This window comes from Gavialis gangeticus, unplaced genomic scaffold (genome assembly GCF_001723915.1).
Source record: "Gavialis gangeticus isolate Ggan-Ray unplaced genomic scaffold, GavGan_comp1, whole genome shotgun sequence".
Classification (NCBI taxonomy): Eukaryota; Metazoa; Chordata; order Crocodylia; family Gavialidae; genus Gavialis; species Gavialis gangeticus.
Genome location: NW_017729009.1, coordinates 15,541,429 through 15,553,369, shown reverse-complemented (window position 1 = coordinate 15,553,369; position 11,941 = coordinate 15,541,429). Strand labels below are relative to the sequence as shown.

Below are 11,941 nucleotides of genomic sequence, written 5' to 3'. Positions count from 1 at the left end.
ATTTTTCAACACTTGATTCACACTGAGAAACAGTCTTTTTGATGATTCCTCTCAACTTTGATTTTATTTAATCTAAGCTTTCACTTTAGCTAAAAAACACAGTGCAAGTAAAATATATTTATGCTGAAAAGGTTTTTCTTTTTTTCGTTTTTTTCTTTTTTTAACTTTACAGCTTTACAAACTATAGCAAATAAAATGCATTTTTACAGATGCTGCTAAAACATTCAGAAGTAACCCTCCTTTATGGGATTCCAGGGCCTCTAATAAGCGATAATGTGATTAAAAATTGAGGTTATGTTTAAAATTGTATATCCCTCTAGAATTTGAACACTTGGGGGAAAAGATAAATATACTTAAAAAATCAGTTTGCTTTGCTAACTGACTGGTTGTTTGTTTGTTTTTTTTAAAAAAAGCTAAATGAAATGAGGTCATCTGCTGTAGACATATACCTATATAATCAATTTAGTTAAGTAAAACTGAACTAAAATGCACAATTAATGTTGAAACTGCTACAGGGCTGACAAAGGGTAGCTAGTTATTTGCTAAACGATTTCCATCAGTCTTTATATATGGCTTGTTTGGCAAGAAGGCCACTCAATCAAGAGATGAGTTAAAATTTAAATTGTCCTTTTATAATATCCACAGGCCTTGTAAGTGTCCTCACTGTTACAGAAATGTGTTTCTCTTATACTGAAGAGTTTATGTATAAACAGGAATATAAAACTGTTCGTTGTAAAGAGGTTGTTGTTTGTTTGTTTTTTTAAACAATATCCCATTTGCTTGTTACAAAAAGGCGTAATCTGCAAATATATAAAAAAATGTCCTCAGGCGGCTCTCTGTCAAAAATACCTTGATCTTTTCCATTTTACTTAAGGAATGCTTTATATAGCACTAGTGAATGGCTTGTCTCGCGCTCATTTTCTAAACAAAATATGAGGTCCCTGAGGTTCACCCGCGTTATCCTTTGTCGCGTAAACTGCCTGGTTGTTCCAACTCCAGAACTGCCTGGGACTGCTGAGCTTGTACCGGATCCCTAGAGGTGAGAAGAAGCGATAAAGTCAGAATGTTTTAAAGCCCGTGGTTAATGCTCTGTGCCAGAATGCTACAAACAATAAAATAGGAGCAGTAAAAAATGAGGGACTGCTTACAAGTAAGCATTAGACCTCATATGCTACTAGATGTATTTTTTCATTTGCAAACAGAAGCACAACTAAGTGAGCAGACAGAAGTTCCTGGTAGCTCCTCCTGTACAACCTGCAGAATGTAGTCCGCTTTATTAAACATACCACCTGTTGGAAAACAACCCAATGAATGCCCAGAATCAGTATCTGGTGGCTACTGGCACTGAGTACATGTAGCTTCAGCTGAATGCTTTCAAAGTGCTTAAGTGACTTAAGAGCCTCAGTCCCACTTTTAATAGTCTTAGGTACTTTGGCTGGAGCCTCACCCCTCCCCACCCCACTTCTACACAGAGTAAAAATACTGGATCATTGTAAAGGATCCCCAGAAGTCTTGTATTTGGCTGACCGAGAATCCAATTAGTGCAGGTACAGTGGAAGCTCATCCTAAAGCTGCCTTCTGAGGATCCCCACACAAGCCTTGCTGGATGGGGTGTGTTAAGGGCTAGAAGGGTATGTAGAAGCTAGCCCCACAACAGCAACTCTGCGGCCTGCTGGTCAGCTATGGAGAAGCTGCCACAACCTGGTTACTCCAAGTCCCCAGGAATGTCTGTGTTGGAGCACCAGGGCAACACACAGTTAATAGACTTAGGCTTGCTAGCTCTTGACAAGAAGGATCCATATGCAATCTCTCATGTGGCATGTCCCCATCCCCTTCAGCCCCTCCCCAACATAGAAAAGGAAAGGCTGTACCCATCAATCAGGGGAACGAGCCCACTGCAGATCAGGCAGAATTTAAAGCCTGACAGTTCTGAGTCTGTTGGGCTGGCATGAAATGTTCCACCATGTTGTAGAGGAATGCATACAAGGGTGCATTTTTTCCAGGAAACATCCATATTAGAGAACAATCAAAGGTAATGAAGATACTGCTCCTTCAAACTAAACCTAGAAGATGAATTTGAAGCTAAAAGCAAGAGAGAAGGTGGAGACTTGCTGGGTTTCAAAATACTGTCACAGAGGAAACCAAGGGATGATTGCAGCAGCTCACCGCTTTACACTCTCACATGAGACCGTAAGACTTTACAGGGCATATGTTCAGGCCTTAGGGATGCTGCTATTCAGAAAAAAAAGTCAATCTCATGTGCTTAGGGTCTATGTACCTCTACAATGGGATCTATACTGACACCTATGCAAAGAGTAAACTAATATTGGGAGTTTACATACAAGAATTAAGTGAAGCAGAGAGATGTGTTTCTTGCCCTGCCTTATGGATAAGGGAAGTTCCTTCCCCGAGTGCCACTAAACACTCGTATAGTTACAGCAGAAAGAGCGCTTCCTAGACCTAACGCAACCAAAGACTGATACAAATTAGTAAGGATTGAAAACAGTAGCAAAAGGGATTCTAAGGTGAAGAAACGGATAAAAAACTAAGAACCCCCTTGGGACAAGGCCTGGGACTGAAAGTGTCCAGGGGAGGATGTAAAGAGGCTTTAAAAAGGTAAAGCAACAGTTCCAGAGGGTAGAGGACAATTAAATACCATAATGAGACCAAAGAAGCCATGTTTATAAAGCAGTACAGAAAGCCACAATAAAATGCATTTAAAGTTGTCATTTAAAGCTTACACATGCGCACTTTGCTGACAGCACAAATTGAAGCGCAGAAGCAAACATGTCAAGCTGCCATAAAGTGCATTCAATATTAAAAAAAATTATTAACTCAAATTATTACCAGTGTTATGGACACATAAAAGGCAGGAGCCTGTGGGACTGGCTGGACTGGCTATTGCTTATATCTGACCATCATTTCCTTGCCCGCAGTTAAAATATGAAGGTATTGGTGCTGAGGCAATGAAGTGCTCTGACCAGCAGATGGCACACACCAACCAAGAACTTTGCCTGTGCTTTAATTTTAAGAAGTCTAATTGTCTGTATGACAGCTACTGCTGCTTTACAATGCGTGTTTTTACACAGGACAAGGAAAACAAGCGGACAAATGGGATAAAATGCATTACACTCTAGAAGCCAGCTTTTATCAGGTCTATTTACAGAAAGCAAGTTGATTTTCATTTTAATTGTTTCGGAAAGGTAGCACCATTTTACTGGCATACTGCAAATGGAAAAAGCATTTATAAAAATATTTGAGGTGGCAGTCATCATAACCTATAACACCTCAGTACCAAATTACATAGCATCTCCCATACCCTGTAGTTCTGCTTATTTAAAAGGAAAGTAAAAAATATCACAACAGAGATTCAAGAAACCAGTTGTAAATCCATGCGGATAGGATCCTGAGGAAACAGCCAATTCAATTTTCTAGATAGCAAAAGGAATTTATTCATGTACAGTGTCCATTATTAAGAAGCCAGTCGAACGTTGTGTTGGAGATTAGTGTCTCCCAAGCTAGTACTACACACTGTTCAGTGCAGTTCTTCCTAGTTCTATAACATTTTAATCAGGAAATTGGACTGCTACTTCAGCAGCAGGGTAGTGACTCGATGTTCTGTGCTACATTTCTGTAATTTGGAGAATTATTTACTAAGAGATTTTCAAAAAGATCTAGGCTCCAAGTAGGATTTTTAAAAGGCCTTAGGTAGGTTAGGCACCCATCCCATTGGTTCCATGGGAATTTGGTGCCTAGCCTACTCTGGCAATCCTAAGAATCCCACTAGGTGCTTGCTTGTATTTGCAATAGCCAGCTTGGGCCCAAAGGGCATTAAAGCAAAATCAAACTCTATGTTTATCAGCCATAAAGCAGAGAGAGAGTTTCTTAACTACACCCAAACTAGCATCTCTACATGTTTTAAAGGTTCAACAAATATTTACATTAATTTAAAAGGGGTGTTGGCCTAGTTACAAGCCTAGCTCACTTACAGACCTGAGTGATGGGGTTGGGAGCATATAAACTGCTAAACTGGGGAAGTATGATTAGTACACTAGGGTAAGTTTCAGAACATAAGAATAGGGGAGGGGACAGAAGAGAGACTGGGAACATCACTAGAGCCCTGCTCCTACAGCCATATAAATGGACACCTACGTGGGACACAAGACAACACCAGGACTTAAGATTGGCATGACTTTGTGCTCATCTCTGCATGCATCTCAGTCACAACTCTAGTACCAAAACATAAGAAAACCAGTATTTGAGAGTTTCATAAAGTTATAGCATAAGTTGCTATCTCTCTCAATAACATCAGGTGTTTGTGACTACTGAAGAATTTAAATTCTGTCTTGTAACTCAGCCCTACGCATAATGATATTTTCTTTGCAGTGCTTAAATACCTACTGTGTAGAATATATTATTCTAAAGGTAAAAATTAAATTGCAGGTGTTTTATCTTTAGAAAGCTACTACTGGAGACTTTTATTGAGCTGTGGCATACAAAGAGTTAAGAGTCTTTTGCTAACTTTTAATTAAACAACCTAGTCAGGTATAAAATATCTAAATAGATTGCAAACTGTTTTACTGAATTTTGAAATGGCACAATTACTACTTAGAGGTGACTTTATATGTAATTAATATTCAGCACTCCTTTGACATCAAAAGCTTACATTTACAAATCTGTGTCTAACTAGTGACAAACCTTATTTTCCACACTTCTTGTAATATGCCTTAACTACAAACTGCATACAAATGGTGACAAGTGGAGCTCAATTTAAAAATATCAAGTGACACAGCAGCAGAAGCACAGCTGTGAATCTATCACATCAAAAGCAGCTGGTTCTTAATCAATCAGACAAAGGATCAGATTTTTGGGGAACCTGTAGTTAATTGGTTAAATGCTAAGTGATTAATCAGCAGTAACTAAATTAGTCAGATTTAGTCAAAGTACAAAATGGGAATTCCTAAGTAAATGTCAAATATATTCCATACCTGAAATATAAAATTCAGGTTTGTCTTAAGTGAATATATTTATGTAGGAGAATATTACAATTGCAGGTATGTGTGTAGAAGCAGGCAACACTGAAACTGCTACTGCAACTTCTGTTCCTATATCCTGACATCACAAGCTTTAACTGCATGATGGAATTCTCAAATAGTGCGTCATTTTAAACGTGTAATTTAAATTTTAAATTTAATCTTGAAATTTTTACTATTACTTTTACAAATGTTGTTCCAGTCATTGACTAATTTGTTAAATGGGATTTTTATACATATTTTTCCCTACTGCAGGTGTTTTAATAACCCTCAGCACTAATATCTCAAAAGGTGCTAGGAACGCTCGCCTACTGCCTTTTATTTGCACACTTTATGTACAACAAAATATCATTTACTAGCATTATTATTGCTGCAAAGCTACTTTTCATAATATACAAAACTACACGTCACATACTTGTTTCAAGAGCAGAAAAAGAAACACAAAGAGGAAGGGAAAAAAGGTCTTTCATGCAAATTACTGTAGCAATAGAAGTATAAAAAATCTATGCAAGAAGTGATATACTGTATCTCGAACAGTAGTGCTATTAGTTCTGCACATGCTCTCCCCCTACTGGCTTTCTCTCTGCACAGTTTGAAGGCTCAGCTGTAGTATTTAACTCTATGGAAGGCAAAATCCCAAGTGTTCGTTCTTTTTAGCGTTGCAGATGCACTATTCAACTTCCAACAGATCTTGCACACAGGAAACATTTTGACTCAGTTTATTAACAGGTCTGCAGATGCAGATCATGTACACCTCAGGCTTCAACAGAATTTAAAAGTAATCTGTATACTCAATTTTCAAGCATTAAAGTCAAACATTAAACCTTCTCCAGAAACATTTTTAAATCCCTTTCTGGCACTAGATACAAATGACAAGTTTAAAATTAAAAGAAATTGGCTGGATCTTCCTTAATGTCTGACAAGATTAGGCTGCTTGCAAACACGGACCAAAAAAGGCCCTTTAAACTCAGCACATGCCCAGAAGAGGCAGCACATCAGCTGCACCCAGCTTTCCCAGGGTCTGTAGAGACTGGCTGCTGTAGTAGGGCTTTTTTAACACTTTTATCTAATAACTGATTGAATCTGCTTTAGTTAAAAGCAGCAAAAATCCCTGCTGAAGCACCCAATCTCTACAGACACTGCAGAGCCAGGTCAAAGTAACAGGCTGCTGCTTCCGATAGAGAGTGTTTTTGGGGAGGGGTGGTTTAATCATGTCTGTCAGTGCCCTTAGAGCCAATCAAAAACTGGAGAAAGTTGGGATAAGCAAGGTAAGATACCACAAGGTTTTTATAGTAAGTCTGTCAATATTTCAGCAATGATTTCAAACAGTGGACCAGTGGCACTACTACTCACCTCTCTGAAATGTTAGAAATAGCTCACAACTTGGCTGGTAACTTGTAGATATAATGCAGTTTTCTACACAGATGAAACAAGATAACTGCATCATTTCCTCCGGTCCCTTTCCTGTACCTGGACAGCATGGGTCCTACTGAAAACCTGACCCCCAAGGATTGTACTGCTGCTTGAAGATGCCCCTCATCAAATCCCCAACAGGAGATTCCAATCTGTGGCAGAATGCCATGAAAACTATGGGTCTCATCGAACACAGACACAGATTCACACACACTTTTAACATGGAGACCAGAAAGACTTTGTTGCAGATGCTTGTGTAGCAAAACTGTAGGATCTTTGCATACAAGAGTTATTATACTGTACCTCTGTCCCCGACCCAGATCCTGGTGAATCAACTTTCCTTTTCTTCCTAGGACCAATTGCAGCTAATGCAGTTAAGTTGGCATCCCTCTGTCTCATTTGTGCTAGCTCTTGTTGCTGCATCTGTGTTTTCCAAAACAGATACAACATGTTATTTATTCCTCCTAATTTTCTGAGGATATTAAATTGTTAAAGTACACAGACACCTGAACACGTACCTCCTTGGCCTTCTGTTTCAACCTAAGTTGTTCCGGATCTTCTTGTCTAGACCGAGACTATACGTGGGTAAAGAGTTTGGGAAAGAAAAAAAAGAGAGAGAGAAATTAATTAAATTGAAAAACAAAGTTGAAGACACAGAAGTCTGTGCTAAGTCAAGAAATGTGTTCAAGTCAAATTCCTGCCAGATTCTACAGTCAATAACACAACCAGGGAATGATGTAGCTAGCATTATATCTGGACAGCATTAACTCTACAATCTGAATGACCAAGTACCTATTTACACCTAGGTTGAACAGAGGCAGTGCTTGACATGGGTCCAGAGTGAGACTTGAACTCAGATGTCTGGAGCTGTAACAAGAGGTCTTTGCCAAACTGCCACCCTGCACTCTCCTGCAATTATTGTTACGTTAGTTCCAGGAGGAGAGGAGAATGCTTATTACTCAGGAAAATCAAATGAGAGATTACGGGTTTTTGTGGGTGATGTCTTATATTAGACCAACTGCATGGCTGGGATAGTTAAACAAGCTTTCTAATGTATTGAATTCTTCATCAGGTCTGAGGAAGGAAGCAAGCACAGCTCTTAAGAACGACAGGTACAGCTGTGAGGTTTGAGGGGGAAGAAATTCCCAGGGGTAGCAGACAAACAATTAGCAGAAGCAAAAGAAGCTTGCCTCTGGCTTAAGTCCTGGACTATCATGGCTACAGAGTCACTCTAATACTACCATGAAAGTCAAGCACATTTTAGAAGCTTAAAATACCTTCAAGTTCCTATCTTTAGGAATCCAAGTCTGGAATGTCAGCTTCTAAATAACCATTATAGATCATAATATGCATGGTATCCTAGTGCTATGCTTTCTAAAGCACTTGCTACCACAGATACAGTTGCAGAGTATGCTGTACTGTAGCAATACTGTTTTTCATTTGAGAGCTCCCTAAAAAACTCATTGTTGCACTTAAACAATAACCCCCCACAAACCCATAATCTTATTCTTTCCTTTCATTCTTCAGATTCAATATCCCACTAGTATGAGGGCACCCTCTATTTTCCAGTCCAGTAAAGCAGATTGGCTGCATCCATCAAATTTACACTTCATAGTAAAATCCCTAATACATTCTTGACATGGGGGAAAGACCTTTTTAAAAAAAATCCCTGTTTTGATGGACACAAATGGTAAATATTCCAAATAGCTAAATATTCACGCCTTTAGCTACATGTAAGTGGATCCAAATCACACAACTGGATGTGGACATATCTGAAATTCCAAATGTATTATATTAACAAGTCAGATTGCCACTTATACCTAAACGTTTGGAATTGGAGGTTAGTGAAAAATTACCATTTTAAGTATATAACTACCTACCTAATTATAGACATGGGTACCACGAGTACACATACATATCAAGTAATTGCTTGTACAAATTACCAGTTAAACTATCCATCAGTTTGCATAAGCAACTTGTATAGGCAACTCCACAGTAATAGCATGTACATTTCGCAAACTTAAAGTAATGGAAAAAAATCAGGAACTAGACACAAAACCCTTTCCTTCTACCTGCTCCCTAGAAGAGTAGTTTTCAGCCTTTTTTCATTTGTAGACCCCTAAAAACTTTCAAATGGAGGCATAGTCCCCTTTGGAAATTTCAAATGGAGGTGCAGATCCCACTGAACTGTAAGTGTGAGTATTCACATACTTTTGATTGATCATAGTCATCTTTCACAGACCCCTTAAACCAGGGGTGGGCAATTATTTTGGGCGGAGGGCCGCCTACTGAGTTTTGGCAAGCCATCGAGAGCCACATGACAGGCAGCCAGAGGCAGATAAATATTTTTTCTAAAATACTGATGCCACCGATTCTAAAATATAGAAAATACACTTTTTTCTAAAATATGTTTTTTCTATCCGTGGGCCGGATACAAAGGCCTGGCGGGCCGCATCTGGTCCACAGGCCGCATTTTGCCCACCCCTGCCTTAGACAGTCTGCAGACCCGTAGGGGGTCCACAGACCACAAGTTGAAAACCACTGCCCAAGAATATGCATTTGCCAATTCAAAAATTGTCTTGCATGCAAATTTATGCTCTTCATTCCTCCTTTTCTCAAAGCAGGCACAGACAGGTGTCTGCAGTGGAGAACCAATGAGCTATGCCATACTGCAAAAGCCCATCTGTCCGTCTCTCAGAGAGAAACAACCATTTAAATTTAAGATTTCCTATAATTAGGGTGAGTGAAATGGGGGCAGAGATGAACCCACATTTCATGATTTACATGGGAAAGCTTTAGCTAAAGTCTGTGCTCATCAGGCTCCATATCTGAGCCTAGAAAGAGAGCTCTCCCTTTTGCTGCTTGTCCTGTAGAATAAAAGGCACCCTTATCCTTTTGACGACAAATGTGGCACTTTGCAAACCGAAGTGTAAAATCCAAGCACTTGCCTTTGCTGCGCGCATTAAAATTTCCCTTTCTTGTTCATCTTTTCTCTGTTTTTCTATTTGATCAAGTTGTTCAAAGAACTTGAGCTGAGCCCGAACATCACTTGCTTGCTCATATCTTTCATCATCCTGAAAATGTGGTAAAAATGCTTTCAATTACACATTGTAAAAACAAAGCTGTTAGCTTGTCTTGTACACTTGAATAAGATCACGTACACTTAAAGCGCAAATGTTCACTTAGCCCCTTTCAAACCAGGAGTATATCTTTAAATCAGTCAGACTAAAACCTATTTTAAAAAACAAGCTTTTTGTCCTGTTCTGTGAACTCATCGGGATTTGACTTTTAACTAATATTATCATATAACTTTGGCCTTTCAAACACATTTCACAGATGTCTTTTTCAACAGCTGGGTTCTGCAAAGCACAGTGATCTATCATGTTCATGAAGAAACCTATCTGGAATTCACACTTATGCCACAGCAATGAGTCTAGTGGAGCAACCATTCCTCTCTAGCCCCAACTCCATGAGGGCCTGGACACACGTTTGCATACATCAACAGGAAGAAGTGGACATACAATGTCAAGCCCTACACCAAGATACTTTACTGAAGTCTGGTATAGATTTATCAAAAAAACACGATAACAGACACCTGTAAATGATGCTGGTGTGTGTATTGTGCCTCATCAGATATCCCAGGGTAAACTCTGTTCCATTCAAACAGGTTGTTTCAGCAGAATTGTATTGTAATATCACCTACTGCAGTAGCTATTCTGTGACAATAACTAGTCATCAGATAGATCTGGATCTTGGTGCATTTAATATCAGCATACACAGCCTATGCAAATTACACTAGCATCAATCCAGGGCCTCAGTGATGAGAAAGGGAAGAGGTTTATTCTACTAGCAGGTGGTAACCACCTGCTTGAGAAGGGGAAGGGAATGGAAGTTGGTGCTGAACTGCTTACTCTGCATTTAAGCACACTCTCCTTCTCAGAAAGCTTATGGAGCTTTTAGATAATGGTTGGCAGTGGAGCAGCAGAAATACCCCACTGCTGTAGGCCAAATGGGTAGGAATAAGGTAGTTGAGTGGCTTGAGGGTAAACCTGCCATCCTCAGTGCCACAGGATGCTGCTCTGTCATGTCATGCTACAAGATAGTTTTAGCTGCTGTGAATATGGCCAAATTGGCTAATACCTCCTCTAGGCTGGACCAGCAAAAGGTTTTAACACTGTCCCACTCCAAAAAATTGTGGGAATCCTAGTGGTTTGAATTACAGAGTTAAAGGAAACTCAGGGAACATGACAAATTAACCAGTACATTTTCAGTGTGCAGCTAGCATCCCCTGGGGAGTAGAGGCTGCTGTAGGCCACGTTCTACAGTTTGCTTGAGCATGGGACCCAGGACACTGCCGGCATGGACACCATCAGCAGGGAGGGCAGGTATCATCTGATCCTTGATTCCTTCCAGTATTGGGAGTGACAATATGCAACAGCAAGGCTGAATCCAATCCTCAGGGCTAGACTAAGGGAAACCGCCTTCTCCTTCCTTTTGGTCGTATGGTTTAAAGCCACTTAATCTCACACTATATCCTATTAATAACCTGACAGATGGCAAGAAGGGGCAGTTTTTTTTCCTCAGTTCATTTTAAACACTTTTAAGGCTGAAAGCTGAAGCTTTACATTCATCCTCACGCTCGTCTGTATCTTCATACTACTGTCTTCACTAACCTTAAATTTACAACATATCTTTAAATATAAAATGAACATCAGAACATGTACACGTTAGCTAATTTAGACTCTTCAAGGGGAAACTCAAATCCAAAAGATTTAATAGTAAATCTTTTTCTGAAAGTTAAATAGTGTACTGCACACCTGAATTAAAAACAAAAAACAAAAAACTGCCACAATGTTTAACATTTCAAAATACATACTTCTGATATACACACATGGTCCTTGTAGATGGCATATAGATATAGGTAACATTTCTATAGCAAATTTCAGGTCTCAACACACGAAGATTTACATCTTGTCCGTCCAAATGATCCACATCATATGACCAAAAGAAAACCTCGAACCTCTTAGGTAGTATACTCAAAAAGACAATCATCTAATCAAGTTATTCTATAATATCATGCAGCAGCCTTCTACCTGACTGTCATTCAACTCCATTCTCTCCCACTCAAGTATTACAGGTTGCACCACAGCACGCCTTGGGGCTGCCAGCAAGACTATTTTCCTTCAAAAGACATGTATAAACAAATGAGTTTGTGTTCTCAAAATACTATCATCCAGAGTCTTTCTCCATCCCTACACTTCTTTAACAAATTCTTCACCTCCGTTTTCTTGGGCAGGGACTGGGACTTCCCCACCGTGATGCAAGACAGACTTGAGGGGAACGCCTCCAGACCTCAGGTTGGGGAGGACCGGGTTAGAGAGCTTCTGGAGGGGCTGGACATGTTCAAATCAGCGGGTCCAGATGCTCTCTACCCCAGGGTGTTGAGGGAGCCAGCAGGGGTTATTGCAGGGCCCTTGGCATGGCTTTATGAGCAC

The 11,941-nt window shown here is 39.7% G+C and overlaps 1 protein-coding gene across 1 annotated transcript in view; it reads right to left on the bottom strand.

The window, feature by feature from the left end:
- Window positions 1-6: 6 nt before the first annotated feature.
- Window positions 7-11,941, bottom strand: part of TAF4 (TATA-box binding protein associated factor 4) — a 51,034-nt gene continuing 39,099 nt past the window's right edge. The window contains exons 13-16 of the mRNA XM_019510160.1: window positions 9,395-9,520; window positions 6,965-7,021; window positions 6,750-6,869; window positions 7-1,033 (exon numbers count right to left, since the gene is read on the bottom strand). Of these exons, the coding sequence (XP_019365705.1) occupies window positions 866-1,033; window positions 6,750-6,869; window positions 6,965-7,021; window positions 9,395-9,520 (471 nt within the window). The 3' untranslated portion in view covers window positions 7-865. The remainder of the gene's footprint in view (window positions 1,034-6,749; window positions 6,870-6,964; window positions 7,022-9,394; window positions 9,521-11,941) is intronic.